Genomic DNA, 17,406 nt, shown 5'->3' on the forward strand with positions numbered 1-17,406 from the left:
TCAGCCCCGCGCCCCGCCGTTACCTGCCCCGGGCCGCGGCCGCCCATAGTCCCTCCGCTCCTAGGCCCGGCGCCCGGCGGGACGGAGCCGTTACCTGCGCGGAGGCGTCTGTCAGAACGGGCTGCGGGCCCCGCTCGGCGCGTTAGAATGTTCTGGCAAAGGGAGGGAAAAAAAAGCAACACAAACCAGCGGCGGTGCGCGCTCCCCTCGGCCCGGCCGACATTGCCACCTCGTGCTGACAGCGGGGAAGTGCGCTGCTCGCTCCTGCCCCCCGCTGACGTTAGGGCCAAAACGATGGGAATATTTATCATTTAAAGTCCTTTCCAATTAAATTTTGTGGCGAAATAATGCGTTTCTCCGTCGTGCGGGAAGCTGCGTTCTGGCAGCCGCGCTGTGGGAGCTGGGTCCCGGGGAAGGACAGATTTCCCCCGGTCCGTTCCCTCCGTGTGCCGGGGAGCACAGGGGAGCACTGACAGAAGGTACTTAGGAAAGTGGGGCTGGTACAAAGCACACGTTGAAATAATGTTAAAGTGCTCCGGAACGATGGCAAGGAGCGCGGCTCCGTGCTCAAACCTGCCGCGTACCTCTGAGTTAACGGTGCTCTGTGCTGCGGTGCTGCAGAGCTGCACGTGCCGAGCAAAGCTCTGATGGAACAGAAAGCAGTGCAGCTGCTTGCGCCCCAAATCACACACCGATAGCACAACGCGCAGCGCTGACAAACAGAACCATGGCTTGGCGTTTCCTGGGTGCCCAAGCCGGTACCGCTCCGTGTTCCTGACTTTATCTCAGCCCCGCTATTTTGCTGCCCGTGGGTTCCCTCTCCATTCCCTGTGGTGAGCAGAGCTCTGCAGTGTGCCCCAAGCGCTGCTGCCAGCAGCAGGCGAGCTCTGAGGTGACCCCAATCAACCCCCTCTGTCCCCTCCTGCCCTCTGTCCCCTTTTGTGTCCGAGTACAACCAGTCCTCAAAGTCTTCGGCTCAGCCCAGAGATGAGTGTATTAAACCATTATTGCAAGAACAGTTTTGCAAGGAAAGAAGGCAGTCGGCGTGCGTTTATTGTCCACATAGCACGTGCTTTCTGCGCCTGAGAGCAGATATTCCTGATTTTTGCCAAATTTCAGAAATACAGGAGGGATCTCTGACCCAGAATGTTTGTTTCTTGGCAGCTTACAAGCCTTAGCCGTGGGAACACAAGCCCCTGTCCCTCCTGAGGACAGCAGCAGCACCCAGCCCGTGCGCCCCACAGCTTCCCCCTGGTTCAGTGCTCAGCACCGTGTGCCCGGTGAAACAGCACCAGGTGCTTGGGAAAAGGGCAGGCTGCTGGACACTGTGGAAATCCCCAGGAAACCCAGCTATTAGTTCTGCATGTAACACTTATTTGTACAGAGCAAAATCACGTCATGCCCTTCGATATTCAAAGTTTAAGTATTTCTGTATAAATACAGCAAATGCATACTCGGCTACCAGTGTTTTTCAGATTAGTAGAGGGGCTCACAGGCAAGTAAGTACTCTCAGGGACATTTAAAATTAGGAGAGCCCTACAGAATTAAGCACTGGAATTCCCTCATGCAGAACTAACTGCATGACATAAGCTGTCAATAACCTGGGAATACGTGCTACTGTTTTAATCAGAAGCCCTACATTTATGCACTCCGGTCACCAACAACCTCTGCACGCTGACAGCATTGCATTTCTGCGGATAGCACGGTGTACAGCAGCAGGCTCGCATCACTGCTTCTCATTTTATTTGTACGTAGAGGGCACATCAGGTGCAGCGTTAATTGTAACGTAATGTGACTCAAGACCATGGAACAACTTGGAAAACTTCACCCTCAGAACCCGCCCAGCCCGCAGCGCTTCACAAACGTGCGCAGCATGTGGGGCTCTGCTGACCGCTGCTGGACTGAGATGGGTTGGGCACCACGGGGAGAGCAACACCCCCACTTCTCAGTTACCCACTTTCTCTGAACAGCGCAGGAGGAGTGGAACAGACCCGCGGCACAGACCTCCCAGCAGAAGCTATGGAGGGGAGCACGTGCACGTGGTGGGGGCCTGGGCGCTGTGCTACCTTCCTGCCCCCCCCGGCTGCATTCAACACCACAAGTCCTCCCATACCTGAACGCCTTACGACACAATAAATACAACAGTGACCAAGTTTAAGTCAGTTTAATAAACAGGCCAAAGAAAACAGTACAGTTTTGAACTAGCAGCGAGCGTGGCTCAACCATCAACAAATCGTCTGCGAAGTTCTCGTTGTACCTCGCACGCTACTTCCATTTGCTAAGGCCGGATCCTGAAACCATGGCTCCTCTGGGAGCAGCGTGGGTCCTGAGCTTCCCCTGCGCAAACCCTTCCACGTGGGCCTTCAGAGCAGCACCGACAGCTTCCTCGTTTCTTCGGACAGCCGCCGCGGCCCCCGCCCGCGGGAACGCGCAAACCCACGTGCCTGGAATTAAAGCGCACACAGAAGAGTTACCGGGAGTCGCACGCAACCCTTTCTTACCGCTTCATCCCCCGGCCTCCGTCTTCATTCGAAAGATACAGCATTAAACGAAGCGTTCCACGGAGAACCGAGCTCGGCGCCGAGCGCTGTCCGCATCCCATCTAGGAGCGGCTCCACCCGCCGGAGCTCCCCACTCTCGGCACGCGGAGGCTGCCGACCCCCGGCGCCCCCGGGGCCAGAACGGCGCGGCGGGCCGGGGCGGCGCGGCAGCGCGCTGCTCTGCCAGCGGCATAACACCGCCCGCGCACGGCAGCGGCGGGAGGCTGACTACCGCTGGGCGCAGCTCGGCGCTGCGGGACGCGCACGCACCACTACTCCTACCGCCATCCTCACCTCGCGGCCGCCCGCGCCCGAAGAGGCCGCGCTTCCCCGCGCCGCCGGGGTGGTTCCGCAGGCGCCGCCCCTCGAGGCGGGCCCGGGCCCGGGCCGCTCCCCCAGGCGGGCTCAGGGCGGGCGGTGCCGCTTTCCGCGGGGCTCCGGTGCGGAGCGTGGGTTCTCGGAGCGCTGCGGCTCCGTGCTGGCACGAGTCCGTGCAGCGCGTGCCCTGTGCCGGCCGCGTGGTTCGCGCCCTGCCTGATTCAACCCGTCCTGCTAATCTGTGCGATCTTCTATTCTGTAACTGAGCACTGACTCGGCAGGGGTGAAGCAGGCTTCTGGAGCTCCTTGCATCGCTGCGGTGCTGTGCTGGGCTGCGGGGAGTTCAGGGAGGCTGTCTAGACAAGAGGAGCTCTTCTGACGGCTGGCGGTGCTTCTGTTTGTGATAGCTTCTATCTCTGATCTGCCTTGAAACAAAGCGTCCCGACTCGCCAGTCCCTGACACCGCACTTGTGGGAGAAAAAGAGAATGTATTTAGCTTCCACCAGGCTACGATGAACAACAGGCCCAGCGAGTGCCTCATATCAAAGAATAATGAGATGTTTGCTGACATCGGCTGTGGCTGAAATCCTGCCCGGGAGAGGAGGGAGGGCAGCACAATTAAGCAGATGAAACCTCCATGAAAGCTGTTGGCAGCCGAGCAGCCCAGGCAGGCAGCTCGGGCACGCGGGAGGAGCTGCCGCCCTGCCAGGCGCTGTTTGCACGCACTGTGCAGTTGTACTCGGCTCGGCAAGCCGGTGCTTGGCAGGGCTGCCGCGGCACGGGTTCCAAGCGAGGCACTGCTGGGCTCAGCCTGCCCCAGGAGCGTTCTGTCAGCAGTCAGAAGGGCTGCGGCAGACGTAGGGTGCACGTTTGCCAGGAAGCTGTGGCAGGAGCGCGCTTGACTTGGTTCCCATGGCAGAGCTGACATGCTTCACTTGGTGCAACACCTTTTATCCAGGGTTCATAAATGATGTGCAGGCGTGTGTGCTTGAGCCCGCCTTGCTGTGTGAGATGAAACAATGCTCCGTGCCCAATTACTAGGTATGAAAGCCGTGCAGAAACACGAGGAAACCTATGCTGTGAGTTAGAGGGTGTTCCTGACATTGAGATTCACTGAGTTCTGACACTTGGCATTCAGAAAGCTTTTGAAGCATCTCCTTGGTGCTGCTGAAAACATCTTAGGCATATGAGTATGGGCCCCACACTGCACTAGTGAATTATATGGTTTCAAACTGGAGCTGTTGCTTAAGCAGCCTCCTTGGGGGCTTGGCAGGGCTCATTGTCTGGGCCCTGGTCACAGACAGAAAGACTTAAAGAAGAGATTGTGTGGTGCGCTCTGTGGTTGCTGTTACTTGCCCCTCCATCACTGTAGCTTTGCATCAGCCTTGGTGATAACCCGGGGTTTTCAGTCCTGGAGCACAGCTGAGAAAATGCTGTCCTTCACTGCTGGCATGCCTCCTTTGGCAACTGCTGTTCATGCCCTGTCCGGTTTGACCATCCCAGTCTGGTTTGCGTGCAGCTGGGGCGATGTGCTCCGTTGGCAGCACGCGCAGGGAGGATCTCTTCTGAGCACAATGTCTGTGGGCAATTCGTGATGAGAAAAGCCCATGGAGACACCTCACACGTGACCAAGGGCTCTGCCTCCACCGCTGGGCTGTGCCGGGCTGTGGCGCGGCTCTGTGGAGTTCTGGCATGGCATCTTCTTGCTGAGATACCTAAGGGACAGAATGAAGGAAGTTAATGAGTCGCTAGCCTCAGTGCTAAATGGAGAGCACCTAATGCACCTCACCATGAGCGCCAGGGACCCTCCCAGCACAGAGCCCTGGCTGTTGTGGCCGAACAAGCCCAGCAGCACCTGGGACAAGGCAGGGTAGGCTGTGTAGGAGACGAGCAGCCTACGCGTAATGGCCTGCACGAGCACGTGTCCCTGCATCCAGGGAGAACATCTGCCCACCTTGTGCAGGAAGCAGTTGACTGACTCGTCCTGCCTGGTGAGTCTGAAGCGCAGTGCAAGGGGTAAGCAGCGAGCTGGCTGCCCTGTGCCCTGTGCCCTGCTTCCTGACAGCTGATGCAGCTGGTGTTTGTTTTTACTGCTTCTAGCTCCACAGATCCTGTGTTTCCTGTGCTTGTTCTCCATGCCCTTCAGAGTGCATCTCAGCACTCAAGCTGATGCGGATCCTTACAGAAAGCTGACCCCACTGAGCTCTCCAGCTTCAATCAGGGAAGAAAAGTACCTTTACTGCTTGAATGTAGCGCTGTTTCCTTCCGCGCTGAAAGAGAAAATTAGGCCTCGGTACCTAAAGAGAGACCTAAATCGAAATTCTTCAGCCTGGAAGAAATTGCTTTCTTAGCCAGAGAACTGAACTAGAAGGATAAATATTAATGAAATGGATCATTTTCACTCTCTCAAAGCAAGAGCAGGGACTTTTCTGCCAGAGACAGATTTCCTCTTCGCCCCAAACTTGTTAAGCAGAGGTACTTCTGGGCTTTCCTCTGCCTGAACAAGAGCCACGTGCTTCATTAAACTCCACAGAGGGGACCCTGCAGTCTCCACTTCCCGGCTATAATCACAAGATGGCATTACAGACTTAAAAGCAGAGCTGGCTCTGCTGAGGGGCTGGAGATCTTTCCCAGACCCTGGGGTTTTCAACCCCAGAAGGCCTCTAAAGAAGCTGTGGACTTAACCCTGCCTGCTGAGCTTTCCATAGATCTGAGCTTTCGACACTTGCTTTTAATCATGTCACTTTAATGTCAAGACCGTAGTTTAATCGCACAGCATGTGGAATGAATAGCTGCAGCGGTTGCTCCTGTAATCCATGAGCAATCTAATTGCACTGATTTAAGCTAGTTATAGTTTTGACAGCTAATGGCACGCACAGCATTTTCATCTTGACCTGCAACACCTCAGGCTCTTCCAGTGCCTCCTCTGCCCTGGAGTAGACGTTGCTAATTAGACCGAATGGTGAACTAGTTTAAGATGTAGCTAAAGGGAGGGAATGGTGAACCATAAGTAAAATGCATCTCGATCATTTTTGTTGGAAAGCACATTTAGAACTATCTTTTGTTTGCCCAAGAATGATTTGGGAGAGCAATAGTAAGTCTTTCGATAACTCACAGCTGTAAAACAAATAAAAACAAAAGAGAAAAAATGCTCCTCTCGGATATGTGGGTCTTGTTAAAAGCCAAAGAGTGCTTCAAGCGCGGCACACAAAGCCCTGCTGCGTTCCCCCTCCGTGTCCCCGCTATCACTGCTCCTGGCATGAGCTGCAGCAGGGCAGGGCCCACGGCCACAGCTCAGCCTCACCTCAGTGGGAAGGAAGCTCCTGCCCCACAGTGCTGCCTCCTTCTCTCTAGGAGGGGGCATCAGCGCGGCCTTTGGCTCACGTGGGGCTGTGCTCCCCTGCTGTTGGCAGATACCTTGCTGCGCCCTGTTCAAGCTTCCCATGTGCAGCTGCTTGTTGAAGGTTACACACTGAGTAGCTCTGAAGGCACCGATAGCTCTCTGTGACCCTGACCCCATCTGCCTCCACCTACAGCCATGGGCTGGGAGCCCTACTTAAGCTCAGCCTGCGGCTTCGTTTGCTCTGTGAGTGATGCTGCAGCGGTGTCTGGCTCCAGGCTTTCTCCTGGACGGACTCCTTGGTCTTGCATTGCAGCTGTGTCCCCTGCTGTTTCCCAGAGGGACTTCTGACCCATGCTGTAGCCACGTCTCCTGATCTCGGTCTCCTGTCCTCTTGTTCCTGCCTGGACTCTGTGGTGGGCCCTGAGTGTTTGTGTGCTGTGCATGGATGTGCTGGTGGGCCCTGTAATCAGTGCCTGGCTCTGCCCACTGCTCTCAGGCCTGGGGGGACACGGCCTGCTGGTGAGGATGCTACTGCTGCTGGGCTCATCTTTACTCTCTCTTAGGGGGCAGCTGACACTTGCTCTTATCTTGTTGCAAAAGCAAATATGAAAATTCTTTATCTGCATTGACCCTACAATACCATGGACCTTCTTGGGACCCCATGGGAAGGAGTGTCCTGCTGCGAAGTTCCCTGGCTGTAACAGGGCTGTGTTCAATGCAAGTCTTGGTTTTCTTGCAGGCAAGTGGACACGCCGGGCTTCATTCACCAGTGCTTCCCTGTGAGAACAACACTGTGAGAAGTGGCTGTGGTCTCACTGCTCCACCATCCCTGGCTAAGGGCCCACAGCCTCCCAGAGGCCCTTTGGATTCATCTTTTTGGAAGCCAGATCTGAGGCTGTAGCTGGATGAGACCCTCTGCGTGTTCCCCCTTCAGGCTGCCTGTGTCTCTTCTCGCTGCCAGTGCCTGGCTCTTTTACTGTTCAAAGTGCACTCAGGCGACTCAGGCATCTGTGCAGTTTTCCCTTGGTTCTCATTTAACCGCAGAGCAATTTCTTTTTTCCCTTTGGTCTCTGGCAGAGCTCTGCAGATGCTCTGCTCCCTTCCCCTCCCCTCCATTCCCTTCTCCGAGCTCCTCTCCGGCTGAGTGCCCCCCCCCCCGCTGTCCCCCTTCTTTTCCCAGTACCCATTTAACCCTATTTTTCTCTCTTTCCCTCCCGTGCTCTCATCCAGAAGATACATTGCATATTGTCCCCTCTTTGTTACTCAGTGCCTTTCATCTAACAGATCCTAAAACACCTCCTTGGCACAGCAGAGGCCGATCTTAGAGGTGGGCTCTTGGGCTGTTCTGCATCTCAACCCTCTACATCAAAAAACAGCGGCTGCTGGCTTCTGAAATTACTCTGACTCGTACTAAGACACGAAACCCAGATGAGCTGATTGCCATTTTGCTGATGCTGGTTTGATTCTGTGAGGTCTTGCCAAGCCTGACTTGAGTCCCAGGGGAGTTCTGGCAGTGCTGGTACCTCGAGCAGGGTGATGCAAGCACTGCGGATGCGTGCTCACGTTGTATGCCTGGTAAACGTGGGGTGCGCGAGCCGAGAAAGGAACAAGTATTTTAGACTGGAGCTAGCTGGAAACAAATTACTCAATTTCTTTAAAAAAAAAAAATCATTCTTAATTAGGACAGAAACCTCCAGTTAGGCTTTTTTAAAGCCTAAAAATACCATTTTGCTTTGGTTTGAAAACTATTTTTGTTATTCAGACTGCAAGATAAAACACATTTGAATCGATGATGAAATTCACAACAAAAACTATACCCCTTTTCATCCTGAAAATGCTGAAATGGGTTGTTCCAAATTTTTCAACATTTTCTCTTTTTCAAAAAATCTAAATTTTTAATTTAGCTGAAATATATATATATATATATATATTTTAAGGAAACTCTTCATTTTTTTCCCCCCAAAAAGCTTTAGTACTTACAATCCTGAGTGATTCTTAGCTGTGTGATAAGCAGCTGCCATGACTGCACTCTGCAGCCCTCTCTGCTCTGGGACTTCCAAGCCAGCCCCAGCACTGGCACCATGTAGCCCTCTGCAACATTTTAGCCTTGTCTAGCCACTGAAAATGCATTTTTCTTTCTTTTTCTTCCATTCTTTCTCCTCTGAGAATTAGTTTTTACCAGTGCAGCATGTCTAACACAGTCAGGGAACTTCACAGTGAGTTGAAATCACATTGATTTCCTGAGGAAAGTGCTGCATACTAATTCCTCCTGTCTTCTTCCCATGAGGAAAGCGGGTAACAGCTTCAGGAAAGCACCTTGATTTGTAGATGTTGTGTTCACCATCACAGTCAGGACAGGCTGAGGGCTGTGCAACCGTCATGGGAAGGAAGGGAACCTTGACCGGTCTGACACAGCTCCTGGGTCTCAAGCTGGCATTGCTGGTGAAGCGAAGCACATGGGGTTAATGCAGAATGTGCTAAGCCTGAGGAAAGCTGAACCTAGGATGAACTGGAGGCTGTGTCCTTGCAAGAGCAACTTGGTGGCATCTAAGACGAAGAACGGGTCACTCTGCAAATCGTCCCCAGTGGCCGTGCCCCTCCAGGTGGATCAGGGTGCAGTGTAGGGTTTGTTTCAGGCGAATGTGCTTGAAGCAGGGAGAAGGCATGAGGAAGTGCAAGTGGTATAACTGCTCTGAGGGGCCTCGTTTCCCTGCTCTGTCCTCTTTTTTGATATATATTTACTGCAATTTACATTCATAACACATAAAAGGGTTTCCACACTTTAGAAGATCAGTCTCCATCATGGGACACAAGCCAAGGGACCAGTACCGCATGTTTTGCTGTGCTGGGAACTGGTGACTGCTGGTGCTTACTAGCTTCCCACCTGGTGAGCTGCTCACCTGGCCAAAGCTGGAGTCCCAGTGGGAGAACTGTGGGTCCAAGGTGCTCTGCAGCCCCTACAACATGCCACACAACTCATGAAAGCAAATCTGTTTTCATCTTACATCTTTTCTCAGGGAAATGCACCGTGGTTGTTTGTGGACAAGGGTACCTGGGCTGGAAGGTGGTTTTGGTGGATGGAGCTATTATTAAACTTCTAATATAAATGAATCCTGCAAGACCATTCCCTCTGCAGCTGGGATATCTCCAGCACAAGCACTGTTAGTGCCAGTGACATTGCAGAGAGGACAGCACCCAACAGCTGTCAACTGCAAAGGTGTCTTTGCAAGGGGAAGGTGTGTTACAGTTAACATGAGCAGCGCTTTGTTAAAACCTGAATGCAAAGGGCAGCCCAGGAGTGGGGATTACAGCATTGCCTTTATTTCAGGGGCTCTCCTCCTCCACGTTCTGCAGGGTTTGGCTCTCCCTCTCCTCCCCCCTTTCTCCTCTCCTTATTTGAAGAACAGTAAAGCAATATAACAACGTTTCCACTGTGTTAATCCTACTGTCCTGAGGATTTACTGGGGTCTCTCACTCCTTGCTATTATGTAAACGCTGAAATCCAGTGGTAGGCGGTAGAAGAATAAAAAGTCCCTTCAGTTTCTGAGAGGGCCCCAGTGCCCAGCAGAAAGGCACCGCAGGGAAACTCAATGGCTTCTGGGGGCTGACTGAAGCTTCTAATGGTTGGAGCCCCCGCAAAAGCCTACTCAAAGGGAGCAGAGCCTGAGCACTGAGCCTGTTTGGGAGCTCATGGCCGTGTTCATCCCCACTCTGCTGTTGCACTGCTTTTGATTCCCATTGTCGCTGTGTGAAATGAAAGGCAGGAAGAATGAAGGAAGCCTCCACACCCAGAGTGGGCGGCAAAGGCATCCCAAAGGTGTCCTGGGCCATTTTCCCTTGGCACAGGGCTGGGGCATCAGCCAGCGGTGCTTCCCTCTGTGTCCAGGGTAGTTTTTGCATCATGGAACTTTCTGAGGGTGAGGGAGGGAACAGCATGGATGTGGAGGAGGAAGGGCATGGTGGTGGAGTGGGAGAGGGGACATTCGAGACTGCTCTTAAAACTCTTATAAACTGTTTCAGATGCCCAGCTTCTGCAGCAGCTCCATGTGCTTGGCTCGATGCTGGTAAGGGCTGATCTCCTCTCTCTGGAGACAAGCCCACGCCTTCAGCCTGTCCCATCTCACTCCTCCTCCTCCCCCACAAAACAGTCATTGCTATCTTGATGATCTTTAGGCGGTATTAAACGAGAGGGTGGTTTCCATATAGAAGTCTCACTGTGATTAATGGATTAAGAGATTTTGTGAAAATTAAAGCCTTTCTTCATACTTCATGTTTTTAGCTCTTCAGCTGTTGCTTTTACCCTTCTACACCAGTGCCAAAATCCTTGTGGGGAGGGGGAGGGCAGCAAGAAGGCACTGGGGGGAGGCAGGGGAGCAGCCTGGCTTGCTCCATCCCTTTTGCTGATGTTTTTCTCTATGATGACCCAGAGATTTGGCTGTCAGCATCCTCCAGCAGAGCCAGAGTGATGCTGGATGTTCTTTTGCACCAGTTTCCTCAAAGCTTCACCCTGCAAAGCCCCAGGCAGAGCTCGCTGCTCACAGCATTTGCAGAGACAAGACGGCTACGAGCAGGGCAAATTTATATACAACACAACCCAGGAGAGGGGGTGTAAATACCTCTGTATTTACACATTTATCATTGTGATTCAGGCTGCATGATGAGGAATCGGCACACTCAATGGAAAGTTGAGGCAAAAGAGAGAGGAAATGAAAAAGTATCTGCAAGTGGCAGCTCAGACGAGAGACTGGCAGCCTTGAGGGTTTCCAGCAGCAAAAAGGCTTTCAATTACTGCTGCGTGCTGCTGCTCGATAACATCTTCATTTCCCCTGCCACACTGCTGGAAGGCCGCAGCCAGGACGAATTGGGAATACAGGTCCTCGCTCCATTGTCGCCTATTCTCCGCCGTGGACATGCCCAGCTGTTTTCACAAAGCCTTACTGGTATGGGGATACCGAGCTGGGGCCCTAAAATCCACAGTTGGTCTTGTTGCTGATTTATGGGGCTGTTTGCTTCCCAGGTGCCAGTAGATACCATCCTACATTAAAGCTCAGGTACAAGCAAAGGGACACCCTTTGCGGTGGTGGGGTCCCCCCTCCATGACCTAGCCCAGAGGGAGCCAAACTTCTGAAATCCTGAACTGAGATATCAAGCAGCTGCATCACCTTGACTCAGCCCTCGTGGTCTGTCTCAGGGGCTGCACTGATTTGCTTTTCCATGTACTGGCACCACGTGGGCTCCCAGGAACTGTCTGGCACAACTGATACGCTTCCTTGGTGCTTTTCTGTTAGACAGTGTTATTGAAGGACTGTGTGGGGTCTGGTAATCATTTGTAACTAACATCTGACATGGTGAAAACTTGTCCATTGAGCAGCAGCAGAAGAATGCGGGTGCTGACACAAAACAAATATCCCCAGGTGACAAGCAACAGGGTTCTTTGCATGGAGTGTAGTGGAAAGGAGTCACAAACGCTCTGCTGGACCACTTCAGAGCATCCAGCACTAGGTGTTGTTGAGAAGCGACAATTTAAAGTTCATTTTTGCAGGGCATAACTTCTCGGAACTGTTTTCTCTCCCTTAAGCATGCAGCACTGCCAAAGTTTACGGTCTCCTTGTTTCCACCTAATGGGAAGTGTTTTATTAATTGTTCCAGTGTTCACTCCCAAACCAGTGTGTGCTGTGGCCCAGAGATGCCCCAGCTGCAGGGATGAGGAGGTGGCAGCACTGCATGTGGCCCTGGAGACACTGGTGTAACCAAGCTGCAGCCTGCAGCCCCAGACCTGTCGCAGTAGAGCTGGCAGCCATATAAACTTTATGTTCCCTTCGCACCTATTATGCACCAGCCAGGTCTCTTTGCTCTTGTTCCACTCTTTATTCTCCTTTCCGCTTACAAATCATGTGTGGTTTCATAGGAAATGGGCTTTGAATTGATCACCTTTGCAGCTTTATCTAATTTAATCGAAACCCAATATAAAATGGAAGCAAGTGAGGGAATCCTGGGTATCCAGTGGGAAGCCTGTGTGCAACAAACCACTCTGCTGCAATGAATGACATTGCCACAACTCGTGGTGAAATGCTGGCGTTGTCTAGAGCTGTGGAGCTCCAGAAATAACGCAGGCCCTGCTGCAGCCGCAGGGCTGAGCCGTCCCACGGATGCACCCGAGTGGGAGATGTGGCGTTGCAGGCTGACACTCGCTGGGATCCCAGCCCCGGGCTCTGCATCAGCTCGCCCGCAAGCCTTCGTGCTTCATCTCCAGCACTGGCCCTGCTGGCATATCTTCCCCAGGAGCGGGGATGGTCTCTCAGCTCATCATGTCCCATTTACCACTCCAGAGCCTCCAAGCGATTGACAGCAAAGCCCCATTCACCCACCAGCTGCAGGCAAGATGGATTTTTTTTTGATGGCAAGCAGAATAGCATTTGGGCTGGTGGAGACTGGAGACTGCAAGCAGGGCTTGGCTGATTATCACAGCGATTTGGAGAGGGCGATGCTGAAATGGCAGAACTGGTCCTGCAGAAGCTGACGGGTCCCAGCAGTGAGAGCAGAGATGCAGCCTCCAAAAACTCTAATTGGTGGCTCTGGGAGGCAGCATTGGCCTTGGCTCCAGTACAGCACAGGAGGAAGAAAGAGACTCAGGCAAGAGGGAGCGTTGTGCCCCAGGAGGGGAAGAAGAAGAATAAGAAGAATAAGGCATGCAAAATGTGTGAGAAAAAGTGCTGCAAAAGGATGTGGGGCAGTCCTGCAGCTGTGATGCCATCCGCTAGCAAGCCTGGTGTTCACGTCTGTCCTTCCCAGATACATCTGCTCCACAGAAATAGTCTGCACTGCGCTCAGGCTGGGTCACAACTCACTTCTTGTGTTGTAAGGATGCGTTTCATCATTTCAGTGTGGAAACTACCTGGCCATGGCCATTACCAGAGTTCTGGGAGGCAAAGCAGCACTGTGCCAGAGCTGCAGGCCTTTACACAATTACACTGGTGGAACCTGAATTTTTTTTTTTTTTTTTTTTTGAGCTAAAGCAAGAAACAAGAGGATGAGAGGAAGGAAGGGTTGGAAGGGAACAGTGTTTCGGACAACAAATCCACCTATTTTGGTGCAAGTGTACAATGCAAAGCGCAGACCTGACACCTAGAAACTCGACAGAAGTTGCCTTCATCCTGTTGAGTTTGCTCATCGTCCGGAAGGACAACACATTTCATGCTGCACAGTTCTCCTCTGCAGCCTCAGCTCCAGGGACCAGAGTGAATCAGTGCTTGTCTGTGGCACCTGGATGCTTCAACACCACTACCCGTGCGCCGGTTTGGGAAACAGCTGTGAGTGCTGAGCTCTACCCAGACTGAGCGTGAAATCTTCTCCAAACACCAAGCCATTACTTCATGGCCATTATCCCTCCTTAAATGTTCTGTGTGCTCATTGCTCACTGGGCACTGTGCTTCTGGTGCAGGGATACAGTTTATGATCTCGGCTTTGTTTTAGAAAAAAAAAAAAAGGTAACACAAAAAGCTCCTGGACTGCTTGTTGGAAATACAATAGGAGCCAATAGGAGGGTGGCTCCAGCTGAGCACACAGCAGTCCTGAGCAAAAATCCACATGCCCTTCACTGAAGGAAACCTGAATTTGTGACCAGGTGGCCCCAGTTACCCTTCGTCCCTCAGCCCTGTCCTGCAGCCCTCGCGCTGTCTCACCTCTAGCCCCAGCTGTGGGACAGCCCCAGAGCTGTGCCCGCTGGCTCTGCTCCAGCACAGCGCAAGAACATTGCGCCTGCCCTCACCCCATCAATGAAACCACTTGCAAAAATCAAGACATTACTGTCAATGGCAAAGGCATGGAAAAGTTTTACCGACTCAACTTCTCTTTTAGTCAGATCCCTGGAGCAAAATCCTGAGCATGCGCTTGAAGCCGAGCAGCAGAAAACAAAGCCTGCCCTTAGCAGAAGGTGTTTAAACACAAGGAATCAATTGTATTAAGTGCAAATTCATTGGCTGACACCAGCATCTGGGGGCAGAGTGGCTGCTCACTGCAGTGTGTGATGCTTCGGGCATGGGGAGCAGTGGCTCTGTGTTTGCTAGCGCTGTGGGCCAGTAACAGTGCCCAGAAGTGACTGCGAACAGACACAGCTGAAGCCTGATGGATTAATGCTGCCTCCCACCAGTGCAGCCCGTGATCCATCAATTACCTATCTGCTTAGTCCTTTCCCCCATCCTTTTACAATCTAAATAGTGCATTTTATAGTCACTGCTAAGTGATGTGATCAACATCAATTACCTACTAAAAGAGAATCAAGTCCCGATTTAAAATTAAGTGTCACATTTTGCCATGTTCTTTGTATGTAGCCAACAGAATAATTGCAGTGACATAAAAACTAATTACACAACTCCACAATTAGGCCTCCCTCCTAGAGCAGTGATTGCCTTTAAGTACATTGATAAAAAATTATTCTCAGCCCCAAATTATTCTCTCACACCCATCTTTTGGAAAAACCCTCTATCCCATCAGATCAAACGAGCATTGTTGAAGAACTCAATCTTGAAATGCAAAAGATAATACATGCAGAGCATGTTTTTTAAATCTCTTTGATGTGTGAGGGATTTCAGCGGAGGGGATTAGGCTGGTATTGCCCGCGGATGCAGCACGCTTCTCTCCGGACCAAGCATCTGAGTGAGACTTCGCAGGCTGCCTGGAGCTGGCATCTGACGCTGCTCCCGCTGGGATCAATGACACAGGCTCCCACCTTTTGCTGCAGCTCCCAAGCGCCCAGAAGGGGCTGCACGCAGCCATAGGCATGACCTGAAGGGTTCGGTTCTGCACTGGAGCAGGGCTCCACCATCATGGTTCAGCTCCTCCAGTGGCCAGACCCACAGCCCAGCTCAGCTCAGCCACCCCCAAGACAGCACTCACTGCAGCCCCCCCCTTCCCTGAAAGCTGGGGGATACTGGGATTCACTTTGTATGCCAGATCTGTCTTTCAGGGAAGGAGGAGGATTTTATTCTCAATGCTGCAAAAGATTTCCAATAAAACCCCAATAAACAGGAGAGCTGAGGTGGAGCTTAAGCAAAGAAGCTCTTTGCCTCCTGCTGCTGTTCCTCCAGCACCCGCTACCTGAATCTTACCTTTTATCTCCCATCTGCAACAGAGTAATTCTATCCTGCGGCCAAGGCTCTTTGCTGCCTAAGGATGGAGCACAGCATTCCCTTGGACTGCGCTGGAGCGAGGGATGAACCCTGTGTCACACCTCCCCATCGGGGCAGGGCGTCCCCAGCAGTCACCAGAAAAAGGGTCAGCAGCCAAAGCGGTTCGCAACCCACCATCCCACCAGAGAGGAGACGCCCCTGCCCTCCTCTGGCTGTCACTCTGGCTTATCCCTGGTTCTGGGACTCCCACCCAGAGTCTGTGGGAGGGCTTCAGCCCAGCGGGGTCAGGTCCTGCCCGGAGCTGGGGGCAGCGCTGCTCGGTGGAGCGGGGCATGGAGGGAAAGGGCTGCAGCACGAGGCGCTTCAGCTCCACGCGTCCAGGCGCCAGGAGCTATGCCTTGCCAAAAATCACATACCTAGCAAAAAAAACATCACGTACCTGAAAAATCACAGCATTGAAACCCAATAAATCTGTGAGGCATTTCGGATAGCCTTTGTGGGCTTTGATTCTGAATCTGAGGTGTTTATATCCAACCTGGAAAGACTGAAAACATTTCATTTACTTTGAACTAACGCGGAGACTTTTCCTACAATCAATCACTTGCTCCTGGAGGCACACAAAACACATGAGATGTGAAAGAGGAGGACTGAATTCCCACCTGTGGCAGCACTCTCGGCACTGCTGATGGTGTGTGAGTGGTAGCAGCCGTGGGTGAAGCTGGTTGCCGGTGGGCACAGCTTGCTACTCTCCCCTCCATTACACTGCGCCCTCAGCAGCCTCCTGCCTCCCTCCCTGACTTGCGCTATTTAGGTGACTTTTTGACAGGCGAGGTACAGCCCTGCAACCACACACACCGCACTCCGCCACAACCACAGGGCGGAAGGCGGAGCCTCGCCAGCGCGGCCGCCCCTCAGCCATGTTCCCGCCCCCAGCCGTGTTCCCGCCCTCGGCCCGGCGGAGCGTGCGCAGTACAGAGCGGTGAGTGGGGGGGCGCGGGGTCTGTGAGGGCCGAGGCGCGGGGCTGGGCCGGCCCGGGAGGGGTCTCGGCCCGCTCCGTGGCGGAGGCCGAGGCGCTGAGGGCCAGCTCTGCGATGCCGTAAAGGAGCGTGGCGAATGGAGGCTGTCTCCTGGCCTCTCGTTTTGTAGAAATAGCCAAAAAACAAAAGGCCACGCAGAGCGCTGTGGGAGAGCCCGGAGCCCCTCGTGCCCGCGCGCCGAGTCCCGGTGTCCGAGCACACGGGTGACGCTCCGGGCCGCCGCGGAGGCTTCGTTCCGCGCTCACGGACAGAACTGCGGGGCGTGGGTTGCAGAACTCCACTTCGGTAGAAGTTGCACGGGGTTCTTCGTGGAGAGTGCACCCACGCGGGGTTTGTGTGTACTCACTGCTTGGAACGGTGCCCCAGAGCGTTCAGCTTCAGCGGCTGCTATTGGAAGTAGTCTGTGACGAACAGTCACGGCCTGGGCTTGCACCGAGTTACGGCTGGCCTAGTACCTAGAAGCAGACAGCGCGACTTCACTGACCACACTGAACTTGCTTGCCCGAGCAGCACGGCCTGCGCGGCGTGGGCGGTTCGGTGGAGCCTGCTGCCGTTAAATCCGTGCGAGCAGCAGGAGCTGCACTCCGTCCTCTACCCCAGTGCTGCCGCAGCCCTCCTGCTCGCTGTGAGCCCTTTGAGCCCATCCCTGCTTTACAGGTAGCGATAGCAAGGCTTCACGCTTTCTCTGCCTTTCTCCAACCTTACAATGGCCAAGCTGGCCTGCACAGGTCTTTCTGAGCTGCCTCCAAGGTGTTGCTGTGGTGGAAGCATTCCAAATACTGTCCCAGTGCTGCTGAGCACTCCACTGTAGGAGTGCAGCTGACGGAGGTCAGAACGCTGTCTGCACGTTCCTTCTGCACAGCCACGTGTTTGCAGGCTTCAAGGGGCACAAATATTTTCCCATTACATAAATCAGCTGGAAACAGAGGATTCCTGCTGCGTCTTCAGATCTGCCCCTTGGTCTGCGGAGTGCTCCCCATGCCCTGGAGGAAGCTGGTTTGGTTCTGCCACTGTCATTTCCTTTCTCACTGTTGAGAAT

General features: G+C 53.3%; 2 protein-coding genes and 1 long non-coding RNA gene across 6 annotated transcripts in view; 1 reads left to right on the forward strand and 2 right to left on the reverse strand.

The window, feature by feature from the left end:
• MATR3 (matrin 3) overlaps positions 1-111 on the reverse strand; it is a 26,154-nt gene extending 26,043 nt beyond the window's left edge. Inside the window, exon 1 of one of the 2 annotated variants that reach the window (XM_021410702.1) lies at positions 24-111. In XM_021410702.1, the coding sequence (XP_021266377.1) occupies positions 24-47 (24 nt within the window). In that variant the 5' untranslated portion in view covers positions 48-111. The remainder of the gene's footprint in view (positions 1-23) is intronic. The other variant, XM_021410699.1, reaches the window with a different exon arrangement.
• Positions 2,149-2,947, reverse strand: LOC110405428. The gene is made up of 2 exons (XR_002442870.1): positions 2,835-2,947; positions 2,149-2,444 (listed from the first exon to the last, which is right to left on the reverse strand). It is a non-coding gene; the product is annotated as an uncharacterized LOC110405428 (long non-coding RNA).
• SIL1 (SIL1 nucleotide exchange factor) overlaps positions 16,114-17,406 on the forward strand; it is a 92,112-nt gene continuing 90,819 nt past the window's right edge. Inside the window, exon 1 of one of the 3 annotated variants that reach the window (XM_021410933.1) lies at positions 16,114-16,308. In XM_021410933.1, the coding sequence (XP_021266608.1) occupies positions 16,247-16,308 (62 nt within the window). In that variant the 5' untranslated portion in view covers positions 16,114-16,246. Of the gene's footprint in view, positions 16,309-16,329; positions 17,025-17,406 lie in introns of those variants that run through there. The other 2 variants (XM_021410934.1, XM_021410935.1) reach the window with 2 other exon arrangements.

The sequence above is a fragment of the Numida meleagris genome, chromosome 12 (assembly GCF_002078875.1).
Source record: "Numida meleagris isolate 19003 breed g44 Domestic line chromosome 12, NumMel1.0, whole genome shotgun sequence".
Taxonomy (NCBI): Eukaryota; Metazoa; Chordata; class Aves; order Galliformes; family Numididae; genus Numida; species Numida meleagris.